This window comes from Excalfactoria chinensis, chromosome 20 (genome assembly GCF_039878825.1).
Source record: "Excalfactoria chinensis isolate bCotChi1 chromosome 20, bCotChi1.hap2, whole genome shotgun sequence".
In the NCBI taxonomy this organism is placed as follows: domain Eukaryota; kingdom Metazoa; phylum Chordata; class Aves; order Galliformes; family Phasianidae; genus Excalfactoria; species Excalfactoria chinensis.
In genome coordinates, this window is record NC_092844.1 from 1,697,815 (window position 1) to 1,714,336 (window position 16,522).

The 16,522-nt window shown below is 42.8% G+C and overlaps 3 protein-coding genes across 10 annotated transcripts in view; 1 reads left to right on the top strand and 2 right to left on the bottom strand.

Annotated features, from left to right (window-relative positions):
• DHRS3 (dehydrogenase/reductase 3) overlaps positions 1-16,522 on the bottom strand; it is a 148,278-nt gene that overhangs the window by 124,541 nt on the left and 7,215 nt on the right. The gene's annotated exons all lie outside the window — the stretch shown is intronic.
• The window catches only part of LRRC38 (leucine rich repeat containing 38), a 49,195-nt gene that overhangs the window by 24,220 nt on the left and 8,453 nt on the right, over positions 1-16,522 (bottom strand). The window lies entirely within an intron of this gene.
• Positions 1,961-15,332, top strand: PDPN (podoplanin). 5 transcript variants are annotated; one of them, XM_072354638.1, is made up of 6 exons: positions 1,961-2,280; positions 11,697-11,782; positions 12,263-12,395; positions 12,841-12,879; positions 13,551-13,662; positions 14,281-15,332. In XM_072354638.1, the coding sequence occupies exons 1-6, from the start codon at positions 2,211-2,213 to the stop codon at positions 14,285-14,287; spliced, it is 447 nt and encodes a 148-aa protein (XP_072210739.1). In that variant the 5' UTR covers positions 1,961-2,210; the 3' UTR covers positions 14,288-15,332. The 5 variants fall into 5 exon arrangements, with proteins under 5 accessions (XP_072210739.1, XP_072210741.1, XP_072210738.1 ...); XM_072354640.1 differs by having other exon boundaries at positions 13,551-13,656; positions 14,281-15,301; XM_072354637.1 differs by having other exon boundaries at positions 13,551-13,652; positions 14,281-15,301.

The following is a 16,522-nucleotide window of genomic DNA, read 5'->3' on the forward strand; positions in this document are numbered from 1 at the left end:
ATTTTTTTTTACCTCTCCAAGTTAAAACCTCCTCCACCACTGTCAGTAGAAGGGAAACACCTCAGCTGTTGTGCCTCAGAGCATGGTGTGCCAGCACTGCAGGACTCCATGGTACAGAAACCGGGGGCAAAAGAGCAACAGAGAACACCAATTCCATCCAGTCACACTGGTAAAGTGAGCTCACATGCGAACTCTGATTAAAACTCAAGAGGTCCCTAAATAGATGTGAGTTACAGAATCACAGGGGTTGGAATGGACCCCAAGAGACCATCGAGTCCAATCCCCTCCTAAAGCAGTTCCCTACAGGTAGGTGTCCAGATAGGTCTTGAATATCTCCATAGGAGACTCCCCCACCTGTTCCAGTGCTCCTTCATCCTTACTGTTAGTTCAGAACTTCCTGCTTTCAATTTTGAGCTCATTATTCCTTGTCCTATTGCCATGCACCACCAAGAAGAGGCTGGACTCAACCATTCGCCTCCCACCTCCCTTTAGAAATTTACAGTTTTATCAGATCCCCTCTCAGTCTTCTTTTCCCCAGGATGAATAGCCCCAGTTTACTCAGCCTTTCCTCATACAAGAGATGCTCCAGGCTCTTTACTACCTTTGCAGCCCTCCATTGGACTCCTTCTAAGACATCCCTGTCTTTTTGGAACTAGGGAGCCCAGAACTGGACACAGTAGTCTAAATGTGGCCTCACCAGGGCATAGTGGAGGTGGAGGATCACCTTCGTCGCCCTGCTGGCCATGACCTTTTCAACACACCCCAGGATCCTACTGGCCTTCTTGGCCACCAGGCACACTGCTGGCACATACATGGCCAACCTGTGTTCCACCAGGACCCCCAGGTTCTTCTCCATAGAGCTCCATTCCAGCAGGTCACCCCCTAATCTGTAATAGTACATGCAGTTATTCTTCCTCAGGTGTAAGACGCTACACTTGCTCTTGTTAAACCTCATCAAGTTCCTCCTTGCCCAGCTCTCCAGTTTGTCCAGGTCTTGTTGAATGGTAGCACAGCCTTTCAGTGTGCCAGCCCTTTCTGGGGCAAACTTATTGACAGTAAACTCTATCCCTTCATTCAGGGTGTTGATGAAGATGTTGAACAAGACTGAACCCAGCACCAATCCCTGGGGAGCACTGCTAGTTATGGGCCTCCAACCAGAGCGCACTGCTGCTGACAACCCTCTGAATTACTAGTTCATTACCTGCCCAAGATTCAGAAACTATTTAGATTAATCATCGCTCCCAGAGCCCTGCTTCACCCCCATCTGTGTTAGAATCCTTATCTATAAGAGAGCACAAAGTTTAGCACGTTACGTACATTTATGGTGCTAATCTACTCTTGCAGACACTTGATGCTGACACACAGAAACGTATGCAGGAGTAACTAGGACTGCACTGAAAACTGTAGAGCTGTACTACTTTGAGATGTACACAAGAAGGAAAAATCCTCTCTCTCTCACAAGTGAAAGCAGCACTGAGGCTTTGGAAGCCCGTGGTCAAAGATAAATGCTAGAGCACAGCCAGCATGTCACTTGAGGACACAGGCTGAAAGAGACTTAGACGTGCAAAAGAAGTCAGACAGTATTTACTACAGAATTAAATAAATACCCTGTCCTAGAACTATTTCAGTATCCCTAAAAGCACATCCATTACCACACTTACTCAGATAAACACGGGGTCTCGCTTTGACATAAAAACCCATCAGTTCACAGCTGGAAATAACAGGACAAATGTCCTTAGTGTTGTTCCTTCCATATTTTTAGGGACAGTTTGCAGGAGGGAGGGAACTCCCTGAACGCTTCTCTCTTCCTGAATCCTCTTTCCCCCTTTGCTAAATAAAAGTCTTCTGAAAGCCACAACAGCTCCTGTAACTTTAAACCTGGGCTGAGATCATAACATCAGCACTGCCCAAACAGAGCACAGAGGGCGGGCCTGGCTCTTCTTTTTGAGACCACCTTAGGCATGCTCCCACCCCTCGGCTAGACAAAAAAATGCTGACACCACTCACATACTTTGCTTTAGCTGTATAGTTATCATCTGTGCAAACTTCTCCCTTTCAACAACAGCAGCTAAAGGAATATTTGGAATACCAAAGTCGTTTCTGCAGTGATTTCTTTCCACGATCTCAATTCTTGCTTGCCTCTAAAAAGTTTCTCAGTCTGAATCCATCTGGTCTCAGCACTGGAAAGCTCTTCTCTAAGCGGAAGAAAGATGTTTATTAAAGTTCCATTCTTCATCTTCATTCTAGGGATCGTGCCCCTCGTAGCACTTGCTGAAGAAGGTAAGAAAAATCTTTACTTAAAAGTATTAGCAAATCTTGTAATCAGTTTGTGTGTTTACTCAGATGATATCATTTCTCTGTCCTGTTTATAAAGCTCTTCCTTAAAGCTGCCACTCAGCAGTTGCTACGGTTCTATCAGGGAAGAGACAGCAAAAGTCTCTGCTGTTGGAAAGGACTTTCTGTGCATCTGAGCAAAGGGAGCAGCAGTGCAATGTTACACTGGCACTCCTGGAAGCACCTTCAGTTTCACCCTGTATTACATGCAAGACAAAAAGTTGTAGCCAACATTTAGATGGTGACATATTCTGCTGTGAACATCACCTCTAAATCTTTCCATTCAAGAGTTTAACTTCTGTATTCAGAAGTTAATACTCACTTGGCCATAAGCTATGTATGCACGCGAGGGAAAGTAAAGAGGAAGAATTATTACCTATGACAGGTTTGAAAAGTTTGCATGTCTCCTCTGGAAAAGTTGGTCTGGTGAGCTATTGCTTTTGAATTTGATGAGAAAGATGAACTGGAAGTCTTTCTAACAGAGTGATTTACGGACAGCGATCAGAATTGGCCTGAACAGCACTTTATTCCAGGAACTTCACGCTCATATTTATTCTGTGTAATATGTGAGTGATCTGAATGAGCTGGCTATGAGGCAGCGTGCCCAGCGTGTGCGCAGACATGGCAGCAGTGCCCATAGGGGTGAAATCCAGCAACTACTGCTGCAGAACACGGGCATTCTGTGTTGCAAGTAACAGTTCTCTGCAAACAGCAACCTGAAGCTCAGCCCTCTACTTTCCCAAAGCATCAGTTGACTTAGGATCATAGAATGGCTCGGGTTGGAAGGGACCTCAAAGGTCATCTCTCTCCAGCCCCCTGTCTCACTTGCATTTTGGGACCCTACCTGAGATGTATGGCCTGATTTTAGCCTGGTGACAAACAATATCATCCCACTGGAAGTAACAGCTGTAGCAACATGCAGTGTGTGCCAGCGTTGGCTTGTGACTTAACTGGAACTCCTGGTGTTCTGTACATGAGGGTATAAGGCTCATAGTTCAGAGTTACACTTACTGCACAGAACACCTAAAAGCAATTCCTATTAGGTGAATTCCTAAATATTACTTTCACTGGGTCCCAGCTAGCTTATCTTCCCAAAGCACCAGTAAAGGTACCAAAGTTTACAGCCACTAAAGGTGAGACAAGAAGGCACTATTGCTTCACAGAACTATCTTTGGCAGGCTCTTGTGTACCAGAGCTACAGGAAAAATGCTCCTTCATCTTTAGGCTTATTAAGAATTTGAATGTACATTTACTTTTAACTTTCCTGTATGAAAAATTCTACTTATAATTCAGTTTTATTACCAGTGCAATTTGCACTGAACTCTGTAGATGGATCTAGAACCTGGTTTTGGGGTTCCTAAGGCTGTCTGTCCGTCCAGGCTTTATGACTTTTCAAATGGGGCTATGATTCAGGATAACATTCATTAGAACAAACCTAGAATGGATGCACCACCATTGGCAATCTAATTGCTTTGAGCAGTGGGGATGGAAAATCTCTTTTGGCTTGCAGATATATGAGGTGGAGTGGGTATATTCAGATACCTGAATCACTGAGGCAGGCAGTTTGCCCTGAGGGTTCAAGAGAAAACTTTCCTTGTCAGATTCTGATGCCTGTTAACACAGACCAGGCCATAAACAAGTGTGCAGCTACTCCTGTATTGGGGCACTCCAGTATCTGGATTGAGACTGAGTCTGAAAAAGCATGTTTGTTCTGATTAGAGAGTAAACTTCCAAAAGGATTATTGCTCGTTCCAAGCTTCTCCTGAAATTGGTAAATAAGTTCCATCATTGATCACGTATCTGGGGACAGTCCTTCTCCCCATCCAGATAGTGACACACAGCTTGAGCAGCTTCATTAGTATCTGTCATCTCTGAGTTGCTGCAACATTACAAAAGTCAGAGGGAAAGGAATGATTTCAGAGCCAGAAATATGGCTGAAAGACAGCAGTTATCAGACCCAGTAACTGGACTATCAGCCAGTCTGTGAACAACATGTTAGTGAGAAACAGGAGTCTGGGAAGTACAACACTGATGTGGAAAGGAAGAAAACTAAGTTATTAATTTCCTTATTTATATGTGAGCTTCTGAATAAAATTGATGACAATAATTAGGAAAAAAATCAGACAGAAAACCTGGTAACATCATTGCCTACTTACAAACACATTTGTGTATGCTTTGTGTAATGCACTCATGGTTTCAGTCCTGTACGAGGCAGCCAACTCTTTTGTCATACTTACCACCCAAGGACAGCCCGGAGCGCTCTACGCAACCTGATGCATTTTCAGACTAAACCATTTCCTGCTGAATGATTAGCAGATATGTTTGTCCTTCTGTGATCCTGGTCAGTGTATGAAAACCTCAGGCAAAGCTTAATGGGATCAGTCCAACCGAAATGGAAGTCAGCCCAGCATCTTGTTGGGCAGGGCATTCATCACATGATGGATAGCACAAGTATTTGAATGAAGGCTTTAGAGGCAACTCATCTCCTGACCTGAAACCTTCCCTACGGTGCAGGTATTACTGTGGGTGAGGGGATTACTCTACAGGCTGTCACATAACATGCACAAAAATGGACGTGATTGCTAACAAGTTCCCACATGTCACTTGAGCTGTATCAACAGTACGTGCACCCAGTCTTAACAAGAGGCAAATGCTACGTAATGCCTCCTCACACAAACCCCAACACTCAACAGATCTGTGCTAGACAACGGGACTACAGAGCAGTGAGTGTGTTTTGCTGCATCTTGATGAAAAGACCAGCAGAGAACGTAGCATTTGCAGTCTCCTCTTCACTGGGATGCCTGCCCAGCCATTTCTCAAAAGGCAGGAGTAAGTTTTTGAATCTGTGTAGTTTTACACAGAAAGGAAACTGTCATATTTACAGGCTTACAAGCGAGCCTTTCACTGACTCAGGTGGCACAGCAGAACTGCAAACAGAGGCTGGATTCTCAGCGCCCGTAATTCAGCTTTCTGTGGAACCCTCAGATCCTGTATTTCTAAGTCCACCAAAAAAAAAAAAGAAGCAGCTGACAAGCAAAGAGAGATAGAAGATCATTAAGAATCAAAAAATAGTAAAGCAAGGTTAGCCCACCGCGTACATGCTGCTGCTCTCTGACAGAAGCATGCAGTGTTTCCTCCGTGTGTCATTTGAGGCAAACCATACATGCAACACCACAAAACTAACTACGGTTTGCCCAGCCCTGCCATACAGCCCTCCTCAGTGGCACGTTTGTTTTGCTGGTTTGTTTGTTTTTTGTCTGGATGTGGTCAGGGACCACAGGATGGAAGCCAAAGGCTGCCAGGTCCCAGCACTCCCTGCGTCCCGCTGCCAGGCTGCAGACAGGCAGGCTCTGGAAGGGCGCACACCACACCCTCAATATCCTCACTCTGCATTCATGCAGCAGCAAAGTTCACTCTGCTGTGTGGCACACACAGCTTGCTCTGCTTCATAACATTATGCAGGACTGGGAATGCAGCAACGCTGGGAAGTTCTGAAGGAAGCTGAGAAAAAACGACGACCGATTTGTTTCCAACCCACTGTCTCAGAAGCCCTGCCAAAGACTCGAAGGAAACCAACTGTGATGCTGTATACCTTCTCATGTTGCCTTCCCATTGCTTCATGCTTGTGCATCTTTGTATTTGCTGCTTACAAACGCCACAATGGCCAGCATAAATTGTATCACAGTTCCTCAGGCAGGACTCTCCTCTCCTCTCCTCTCCTCTCCTCTCCTCTCCTCTCCTCTCCTCTCCTCTCCTCTCCTCTCCTCTCCTCTCCTCTCCTCTCCTCTCCTCTCCTCTCCTCTCCTCTCCTCTCCTCTCCTCTCCTCTCCTCTCTCCTCTCCTGCTACAAGCCCAAAGAGGACATGCTTCATTCTAAATGCATATTAGAACATTGCTTTGACTAAGAAACTCATCCAAATATTATCTAGCATGTTATTAGTTAGCATGAATGCCAGACTAAACATATCTGAATGGATCTCTCTTGCTGTGTGGTAATATGCAGCAAGTAGCCAAGAATCACCATGAACAAAACGCAAGCCCAAGCAGCATCCAGCTCTGTGCATATCTCAAAGAAATGAGTTAGGAAATGATGGTGCAAACAGTTCTGCTGACAGATATGAGGGGTCAGTCACCTTAATGAAGGCTGTGATAAAGCAGTGCAGGAAGTAGCTGCTTTGAGCTGGCAGATGTGAGTGGATAGTTTTTGGAAGGAAGTGATTCAGGGGAAGATTCTTTTATTACAGTATCTGAGGTCATATCTTAATTCCTTTCATCTGTATTCAGACCCCTGTATTTGTACACACTTCATGTGATTTCTGCTGTACATTCTGTAACACTTGCTCATCCAGAGCATAAAATTCTATACTTTCCTCTTCTCTTGAGGCCACTTCACAGAATCACAGAGCTGTAGGGGTTGGAAGGGACCACCGAAGATCATCAAATCCAAGATCAACTCCTCTGCTAAAGCAGGAGAGCCTCAGCTCCAGCACTTGCTCCCTTCCAGCCACACACTGATAAGAGGCATTGTAATACTGCAGTTTTAGGTGCCACTTACATAATGATCCCAAAGGAACTTGCTCATTCCTCCAGCCTTGTTGCCCCAGCCAAACCCTTCCTGCTCAGAAACCAGAAAGTTGCCATAAGACTGTGGCAGGGCAACCTTCTGGTTATAGGGCAGCAAAAACTGTCAATATGTGGTTTAGGCAGGTTCCTGGTATAGCAGCTCTGAGGTCAGTGTACACAGCAGGCAGTCTGACAGCAGCCTTCTTAAAGTCACAAGCCTCACAAATCCCAGTTCTACAAAGATAATTTAGAAAGAAACACCCCACAATGGAGTCAGAGAGTGTTTCCTTAACCACAGCTTTGTGGCCAATTGTGTCATGTATGATAGAAGAGGCTTTGTAAGTGACCACCTTTTCCTCCTGTGGCATTGTTTCATAGCTTTGGTTACGGGTCACACACATACCATGAGCACTTGAAGAGCAGCTGTTTTTTCTTTACATCTGCCCCAGTTAAAATAAATACATTTATTTTTGTTTTGCTTTCCTGTGGGTATCTATGTATGGACAGCGTGCAATATAATACTGCAGCATTCAGAAGATGGGACTTATTTCAGAAATAGCCGATTGCTTCTTTTCAATTTAAAGCCTGGCTCTGTTCCTCTGGCTTAAACAGTCATAGCAATAGAAACCATCTGCAAGCAGGGCGTGGTGACCAAAGGAAACGTTTCTGAATAATCAGCACAACGTTGTCATGAGCTGCAAAGAAGAGATGAACAAAGTCAGCCGTGCTCGAAATAAGGCTGAACTGAATCCTTCCTTGTGCATCACGGCGGTGATTCCAACTGGCAGATTCTTTCACTGTAGTTCTGTCCTCCAGTTTCCTTCATTACGTAGAGCAAAGCCTGTCAAGGTTTGTGTAAGGAAGCAGCAATAAATACTTCAGAAGTATTACTTCAGATGGTGCATAATTGAACAGCCCATTGTAGGCACTCAGTCACGCTGCAGGCCATCCCTTATCATAACATGGTGTATAACTCTAACTTCCAGAATCAATTATGGAAAAAACCTACCAGCAATACATGCCAGTGCCATGGCCCCAATCAACCCAAAGGAAGTTCTGGGGGTACTGAAGGTGCCACGACTTTTCCTTGCCTTTATCTAGTCTGAACATTTTAGCTGTCCAAAGGCTCAAAATCCAAAAGGCACATAAAGATAAACCCAGCGTATTTTAGAAAAACTTATTTTCAGAAGAAGTCCAAAACCTTTGGCAGTGTGGAAACATTCCATGGGAAAAGGCTCACAATCACATGGAGACAGATGAACACACGGAGCTCAGCATCAGGACAAACCTGAGTCAGATGTAGCCCAGACAGGCTGGCTCATAGAACCATAGAATGACCCATGTTGAACACAAACCATTCACGTGCAGTCCTGTGAACAACACTTGCTCAGCAGCTCAGGAAGAAGATTCTGAATACCAGCTCTTAAGAGAGGAAACCCTTTAAGATTTGCAGTTTTTACCCACTGCAGAGATGGAAGTGACCCATTCTTAGGACTCCAAGGACTAAGCCCAAGTAAGGGCTCCAGGTCGCCTTTGCCTGCTCGCATCTGGGTTTGTTCAGGCTGCTGGGAAAAAGGAGATCCTCCAACATCTGTCATCTTCAAACTATCTTTGTTGTTTTTGGAGACACCTGAAAGAAATTCTAACGGACGAGTTTTACAACTCACCCTCCTCTCCAACACAAGCACTGCGATCTGAAAGCAACCCTAAGAGGTTTTTCTAGTAAATCGTCCCTTTATGAATAACAATGAGAAGTAAGCTCATCTTTCCCTAACTGGGTCATGGGATGCTTACCCACACCATGTTTTCGAAGCAGTATTAAACTTTTAAGGCCATCAGATTCTCTCCTGGTGTGAGAAGCTGCGGGCTGATAGCAGCTGGGGACTTTGAACTGAAATGCACGCAGCTGGGATGTAGGCAGAAAGAGATGGAATGATTAATTCACATCCACAGCAACCTATAGCTGCAATCAGAAGAGGCCACAGGGCTATTTGCAGACAATCACGGTGCTGTGAGGCTATGCCCAGGGACCATCCTCCAGCAAACAGGACCTCAGCTTCAGCACAGTGTTATTCCAAGTGGAGAGGGGACAAACCCTACAGATCTGTACAAAGCAGGTCAACCTCAGAGCTTATGAAGTTAATATGGGAGCCTGATTCTTGTCGTTTCAGTTAAGAAAAGCACTCCCAGAGGATGATCCAAATCTCAGATGAGCTGAATCACCTTCTGGAAGCATTTCTCTTCCTCAACAGACTACAAGAGAAGGGCAAACACAGCCCTTATTAAAGAACACCTTCACAGAGAACCTAAAATCAGGACAGCTCAATCCAGGCTGTTACCTTTTGTCAGTCACTGCATACCTATGGAAACACACTGAAATACATTCCCTACACATCACAGGTTGCCAGGAATCTTTGATAACTCAACCACACAAAAAATAATTACACCCACGATCTGTGACACTCACCAGTTCTCCACACCTTTGCTCTGTGACACTGTTTCCCTTCCTGCCTTCACTGTCAGGTAATTCTTCAGGGCTGGAAGCTGCTGCCATGCCAGGAGTATAATTAACTTCCCTGAGTAAGCTGCTTGTTTTTAACATACTAAAGTTACTTTGCTTTCCATCTGGGTTTTTTCTCTGGTAATTGGTTTTCTCCGTCTGTGCTTATTTGGTGAATAAAGGATTTCTTCAGTTCTGACTGCAATTACAAATCTACCTGATCCATGTTGTTGAGCTGTACTGCAATTTACTTCTTTACACTCAACATGTGCATACCATAATCTCAATGCTGTAACATAAACCAAAAACGGATTATAGAATAGCACTGTGTCTTAAAATACACGGATATTTTAAAGAGATAATAAACGTGCCTGGAAGACAAACCCCTTTCTGCTATCTATTTTAGGAGGAAGTTTTCCACCCAGAGGGTGGTGACGCACTGGAACAGGTTGCCCAAGGAGGCTGTGGATGCCCCATCCCTGCAGGCATTCAAGGCCAGGCTGGATGTGGCTCTGGGCAGCCTGGGCTGCTGGTTGGTGACCCTGCACATAGCAGGGGGTTGGAACTGGATGAGCATTGTGGGCCTTTGCAACCCAGGCCATTCTGTGATTCTATGATCTAAACAAACTGCAAGGCTGCTCACTTGATTAAAAAAAAATGATCAAAGAGTTATTTTTACCATCTAACTTAGAAGAATGCAAATGGAAATGGAGAATTATTTGTTTTTTAATATCTGATCACTCAGACATTAAGATGAAATCAGACTTTTCTGCTTGAAATGTTTCCTTCTAAAATATTGATGCCTTTTTAAGAACCATTTCAAATTACCTGTGGGCTTTTTCATTTGAAATAACATTTTTCATTTCAAGAAAGCAGTTGAAAATTGCATAAAGGCCAAATGGAACTTGAATTAAAGAAATATAATTCCCAATAGATATATATACTGAAAATCCAAAGCAATTCTAACCTTCTTCCATTTTGGCACAATAAAATGCCCATTCTTTCCAATGTCTCAGTGACTGAACAAAAATGGTTTACTTGCCTTTACATCAAAAACAGCATGAGTATAATGCATTTAGATGTATTTTGTAGATATTAAAGTCCTGTATAAGAAATATATTCAGTCTAACAATTCAGAAATAGTCTGCATTCAAGTGCAGAACAGATGAAGATGTCTTCAAATCACTAAAAGTAGGAGAAATTAGCACAGTGTTTAATCATAGAATTCCATGACTTGAAAAGGCCCACAATGCTCATCCAGCTCCAACCCCCTGCTATGTGCAGGGTCACCAACCAGCAGCCCAGGCTGCCCAGAGCCACATCCAGCCTGGCCTTGAATGCCTGCAGGGATGGGGCATCCACAGCCTCCTTGGGCAACCTGTTCCAGACATGCTGTTGCATAAACTACCTTGCAAAGGAAGAAAGGATTTGATATTTTTTCATAATTAATCAGTACCCAACAGTGGTTACCTTACATACAGCTCAGGTAAATGATGTATGTGTCTGTCCATGTTTTCTCCATGCAAATCTCTCTGCTGCTTGAAGAGAATGAAAACAGCTCTCCTCCACATCACTTTCAGCTACCATTGCAGTATATCCCTGCAGTAACTCAGTGTCCATTGCATCCAGGAAATAATTATCCGGTTTTATGCCTGATGGTTTTTGATCAGGACAACATCTGCTCTCTGTTTAAAGTCACACACTGCTATCTGCAATTAGCAGAAGTCTTATTCTCATGCAACAGCAAAGCAAGCAGCTTTAGCTCTGAGCTTTGTAGTCACAGTGAATTACAAACTCCCCAGTGCTATCACACTACACTGGCATCACACTGTGCATGGTCGTAGTCTCATGAGTCAGCTTGCAACTTTATCAAATGATATGTGTGCTTTCAGTGTTTTCTTGATAATTGCCAATTACCTTCACATACATATTTACATTTTTTGTGTTCTGTCTTGTTCTACTTAGTTTTCCTTACCTGGCCATATACATGAGAAATTGGTTCTGTGGGCCAGGTGTGAGCATAGATGACACAAAAGTCTAGAACAAAAGAGGAGACATAAAAAATCAATTTCAGCTCTGGCAAACTAGCTTCACAACACTGGAAGGCCTCTCAATAGATTTCTGTGGTAACACTTACTGAGCCCTAGCTATATCCATAACCATTAATGACAGCCCTAAAAATGAAGGTTGCAGCTGAGACTGAGCTAGTACCTGTATGGAACGTAATTTAGAAGTCAAAGCAGCCAGAACATATAACTATCAACTAAAAATCCAACCTATTTTTCTCAATTTTATTCAGCAAGTGCCATTCTAGAAGGAGAAGAAAGTGCAACAATCGATTTCAAAGACAGAAATGACACAGAGTTTGAGGAATTACCGACGCTGGTGAGTACCAGTCCAAGTAAAGGTTCCTTTCTGTTGCCCAGATCTCGCAATCTGCTTTTGTCTCATTGCTTAGATTTTAAACCATCATAAATTACAGAGAACAACTCTGAGTTTGAACATCAAGACCATGTGCTAATGCTTTTGCTTTGCAAGCAATTAGGTTGAAGGTGACAGTGCTCAAAGCATTTGTTCATCTGTGCTGCCTCTTTGTTGCTATTTGCCTCTTCTAGTTCTGCCTCTCTCTCCAAACTGACAAACTAACAAAAAACCAACAAACCCAGAAAGATCAGACAGGTCTGCAACCTTCTGCATCCTGTCCTGCACTTCTGTATTCCTGCTGGGAATTCATCTGATCTACCGCTGCCTTTATAGCAGGGAAGAGCAATCAGCTGACACATCAAGAACTGTAAATGCTTACCTTCGTACACTGAACATACTGAGGTTTTCTTTCCCCTCTGTTTTCTCCCCTAATTCTTTTAGCTGCCCACAAGACTACAGAGTGTAACAAATCTCTTGCAGTTTGGAAGACTAATGACCACAGAAAGTCCATTTGATGTGCCTGAAGAAAACGATAATGCTACGTATTACGAAGTTAACACTGAAAGCGTTGATGGTAAAAAAAATCTTTCATTTTCCATTTTAATGCATCACAATCTCATACTATTTACTAAACACAATATCTGGAAAATTCAAATGCCAGAATTAAGCTGCTCTCAAATACAAACCCAATTCCAGAATTAGAGAACTGTACTAAACAGATCTTGTATAAGTTTCCATGCAGAAAAACGACATAATCAGATCTGACTTCAGTGTCACTAATACAAATTAGAACACTTTTTCCTTTAGATATAAGCTTATCTTTCTATAGTTTCAAAGAGCTCCTTGCACTCACTCTCTGAGCGTTTCATTTGCTCATTTCTTATCAAAAAACAACGTATTACACAGCTCCATACCATTTTGTTAACAGTCAATTAAAGTTTTCCTTGGATATAGTGTAGTAAATTGGGATGCAAAACTTGATATAACCCCCTCAGTAATTATTCTTTCTTACTTTACAGGTGGACTGGATGGGGAACAGACAGAGAAAACTGAAAAAGGTATTAAACAAACGACAAGGGAGAACTGAAGTGCCAGGTGATACCAAGTGCTGAGTCCTGCACTTTGGCCACAAGAAGCCCAGGCATTGCTATGGGCATAGGGCAGAGTTACTGGAAGACTGCATGGAGAAACGGACCTGGGGGTGTTGGTTGATGCTTGGCTAAACAGGCGCCAGCAGTGTGCCCAGATGGCCAAAAGGCCATCAGCATCCTGGCTTGTATCAGCAGCAGTGCAGCCAGCAGGTGATCATCCCTCTGTGCTCAGCTCTATGAGGCTGCAACTCAGTGCTGTGTGTGCAGCATTGGGTCTTTCAATACAATACAGGCATGGAGGCCCTGGAGTGCATACAGAGAAAGGAACAGAGCTGTGAGGGGTCTTGTAGTCTACATAGACCAAATCACAGGATGCATGGCTTTGCATGTCTCAGTACAATGAGCAGACCAGCTTGGTGACTTCAGCATGTTTTCAATCTAGCATAGGGGCTTAAAAAACCCAGACAAACAAAAATACCCCACAGAGCTGCTGAAATCACCAAGCTTACCTGTGGGCTCATAACACAGAAGGAAATCTTCCCAGAGATTCAGTAGAAACGTGTCAGTTCTATCTCTAATCTCCATTATCAATGTTCTTCATGAAAAAACATGCCAACAAACCCAATTTGTTCTTTCAGGTGGCCTGGAAACAATTGCACTCGTTGGAATAATTGTTGGAATCATAGTAGCTGTTGGAATCCTTGCTGGAATCATAATCGCTGTTGTAAGGAAGATGTCAGGCAGGTACTCGTAAGTAAATTGCTAATCAGGCTTTTCAAACAGCAGCATCCCCTGAATGAGGTCACAGGAATTGCTTCTGAAGTTTCTAATGCTTCCAGTTTGCCAAAAGTAACCTCTGCCACGAGAACTACTGTGAGCGCTTCAGATCCTCTCTCAGACACTGGAAACATCAGTCAGACACTGCAGGCACACTGCCCTAATACTCATCAGATCCGTGGGTTTTGGGTCAGCCTACCATACGGAGATGAAGGTTACTAAGATATATTTGAGGACCAAGATCTGGGAGTGCTGGATAACCCTACTGCCGCTGATTAATGCTGAAGGAATTCTATTTGTTAAAATGCAGCGTGGTTTTAGAACTACTTTGGAGTTTGTAAAGCATTTTTAGATGGGGTGGCACCAACACTCCTCAGTATCAGCTTCTACTAACATCCAGTGATAAAGATCACTTGGCAGTAAACAAATACTTCCAGTAATAGGAGGAGGAGAAACAAAAATATGAGCCAGGAAGAAAAATAAAGAGGTGACAGGAAAGATGGGAGGGAGGGGAAAAGAGATCACATAGTGACAGTTGGGTAAATTGATGAAATACAGAAAGATGTCATGTTTTCTTGTTTCATTCAACAGGCCCTGAAAGCAGTCGAAACAAGTAACCGTGCCATTCCATGTCAGTAACACACACAAGTGCTTCTTACTTTAGAAGAACTAAAGACTATTCCTGTATCGGTGTGAGAAGATGATCCATGGAAGACATAGTGGAACTGTTCCATATCTATGGGGATCCCACACAGCTCTCCCAAAGACTTTCCTTTCTTTAAACAGACTGCAGAGCATGGAACATTTGCATAGGATTTTTGCTAAGCAGGAGTTTCCTAGAGGAACAAAAAAGATTATCCTACAGGAGAAAGCTCCAATGGCAATGACATTTACATCTGAAATATCTGATGTGCAGGTAATGTATGCTGGCTTCGTTCTAAATGATGCTGGCAAAAATTATTTCACATCACATATTATGCATTTCTTTATCCAAAATCTTTTCTTTTAAGTGTTTTGGCTGGTTAAGTGCTTGTGGCATGTTCATCTACTGAATTAGCAAGGTAGGACATTTCTTATCAGAAAGGAGGTATTGCTTCAGATATTGATACTGAATTTCTGCTCAATACCTACATTATCAAGTGGCAAAGAATAATAGGTCCAGCTGGAACTGACCTACCAACTAAAAGCTTGTGCATTTGACGTGCAACAAGAATTTCCTGTCTTCTCTTGTTGCAGAGACACAAGGATAGAAATACACATCCTGAATTAAAGGGTGCTTGGAAAATACCCAGTTTTGATGGGTCACTTTAACCAGTTACTCAGCACGCTTTGGAGCCAACGTGCAAAGGCTTCTGAATTCACGTATTCATATTTTTCTTTATAACTGTCTATTTCTAACAATATAGCCTGCTTGATCACATGTATGAAACACTAAATCAGAACATGTTAGTGGCATACAGTGCAATCTTGGACTCTGCAGCTTTCTATTATGGCATTTGAAGTGCAGCAGTATCTGAACATGCAGAGCTTTGTATGCCAAATGGCTGCAGTGCGTTGTGTTTTCTAAACTAAAGCATCAAATGCTTGGTGTCAAAATCTTACATTTCATATGGCCGACGTGTATTAAACAAGTCAATTTACCTAGATGTGTTTTTCTGTTTCTTCTTTGTGTAACGAACTTTCCATCTATCTGATCCTTAGAAAGAAAATGCAAATTATGTTTCAGACTAATTATTCTCTATTTTTCGAAAATAACCTGAGAAAAAAAATCATTCGGAGACCTTTTCATGCAGTTCTTAATGGGTTCTGGCTGCAATGACTGACACGTTTGCACACAGCAACAGAAGTAGGGAAAAATTAAGATGAGAGATTAGTAAATATCCCACAGTTGAGTAACATAAATGTTGACTACATCTGAAAAGCCTTCACTTGGATCTTGCTTGTCTGAGCTTTTAGTAAGCTTTGTCTTCCTACTGGCCTGGTTTTGGTTTGTAGCTTGCTGTCAGCAACAGTCACCTCCAAACTGCCAATGTTACTCTAGGTAACACTGGAAACAGTCGTTCTCTTCCTTACCCAGGGAGATTCTAATGTAAAGTTCTCTACAAGAATGAGTTCCCCTTCAATAAGTTGTTCCCATCACATCGCAAGCTGTATCCAGGCAGGCAATTCATAATGAAAAGGAAACATACTTCAACTTGTTTTCAAAGTCTGCTCTGATAAAACATGACTGAGGTTATTAAGCATAAAGTGAGACTATTATAGAGTAGGCATGCACCCACACAAGATGCCCCTGACTTTAAAGAAAGTCATATATTTACATTCCCATGCTAATCTCATGTAGTTAAATATCAGGTACCAAAACATATCCATCCCAGAATCTGCCCACAGTAATATAGTACCATGGAATAAAGCAGCCATGTGTCACCTCTAGCTTAATCTCATTTGGCTTAGCTCTGCTTACAATCAAAAGCTGAGTACAACTAAAACAAAAGGAAAATTAATGATATCACTGTACAAAGTCGTGTGCTTACTGCATAAGAGTCTAAAACAAGTTTAAGCCCGGTGTATACTTAATGTCAGTTATTGAATTCTGAATCAGTATTGGGCATTTTTGAAGTATGTAATCCTGGCTCCAAAAGCAGGCTGCAAATTTTCCTTATGGTTACTGAAGACAAGGGACTTCACTTCAACGTTTTTAAAAGGCACCTAGCTCGTGTCAATGCACTTTTTATCTATGAGTCATACTTCCTGTAGCATTACTCTTGAAAAGAAGTCCCGTAGTTTATCCAGTCATTTCTGAAAGCTCCAATATATTACATTAACTACCTTTCAA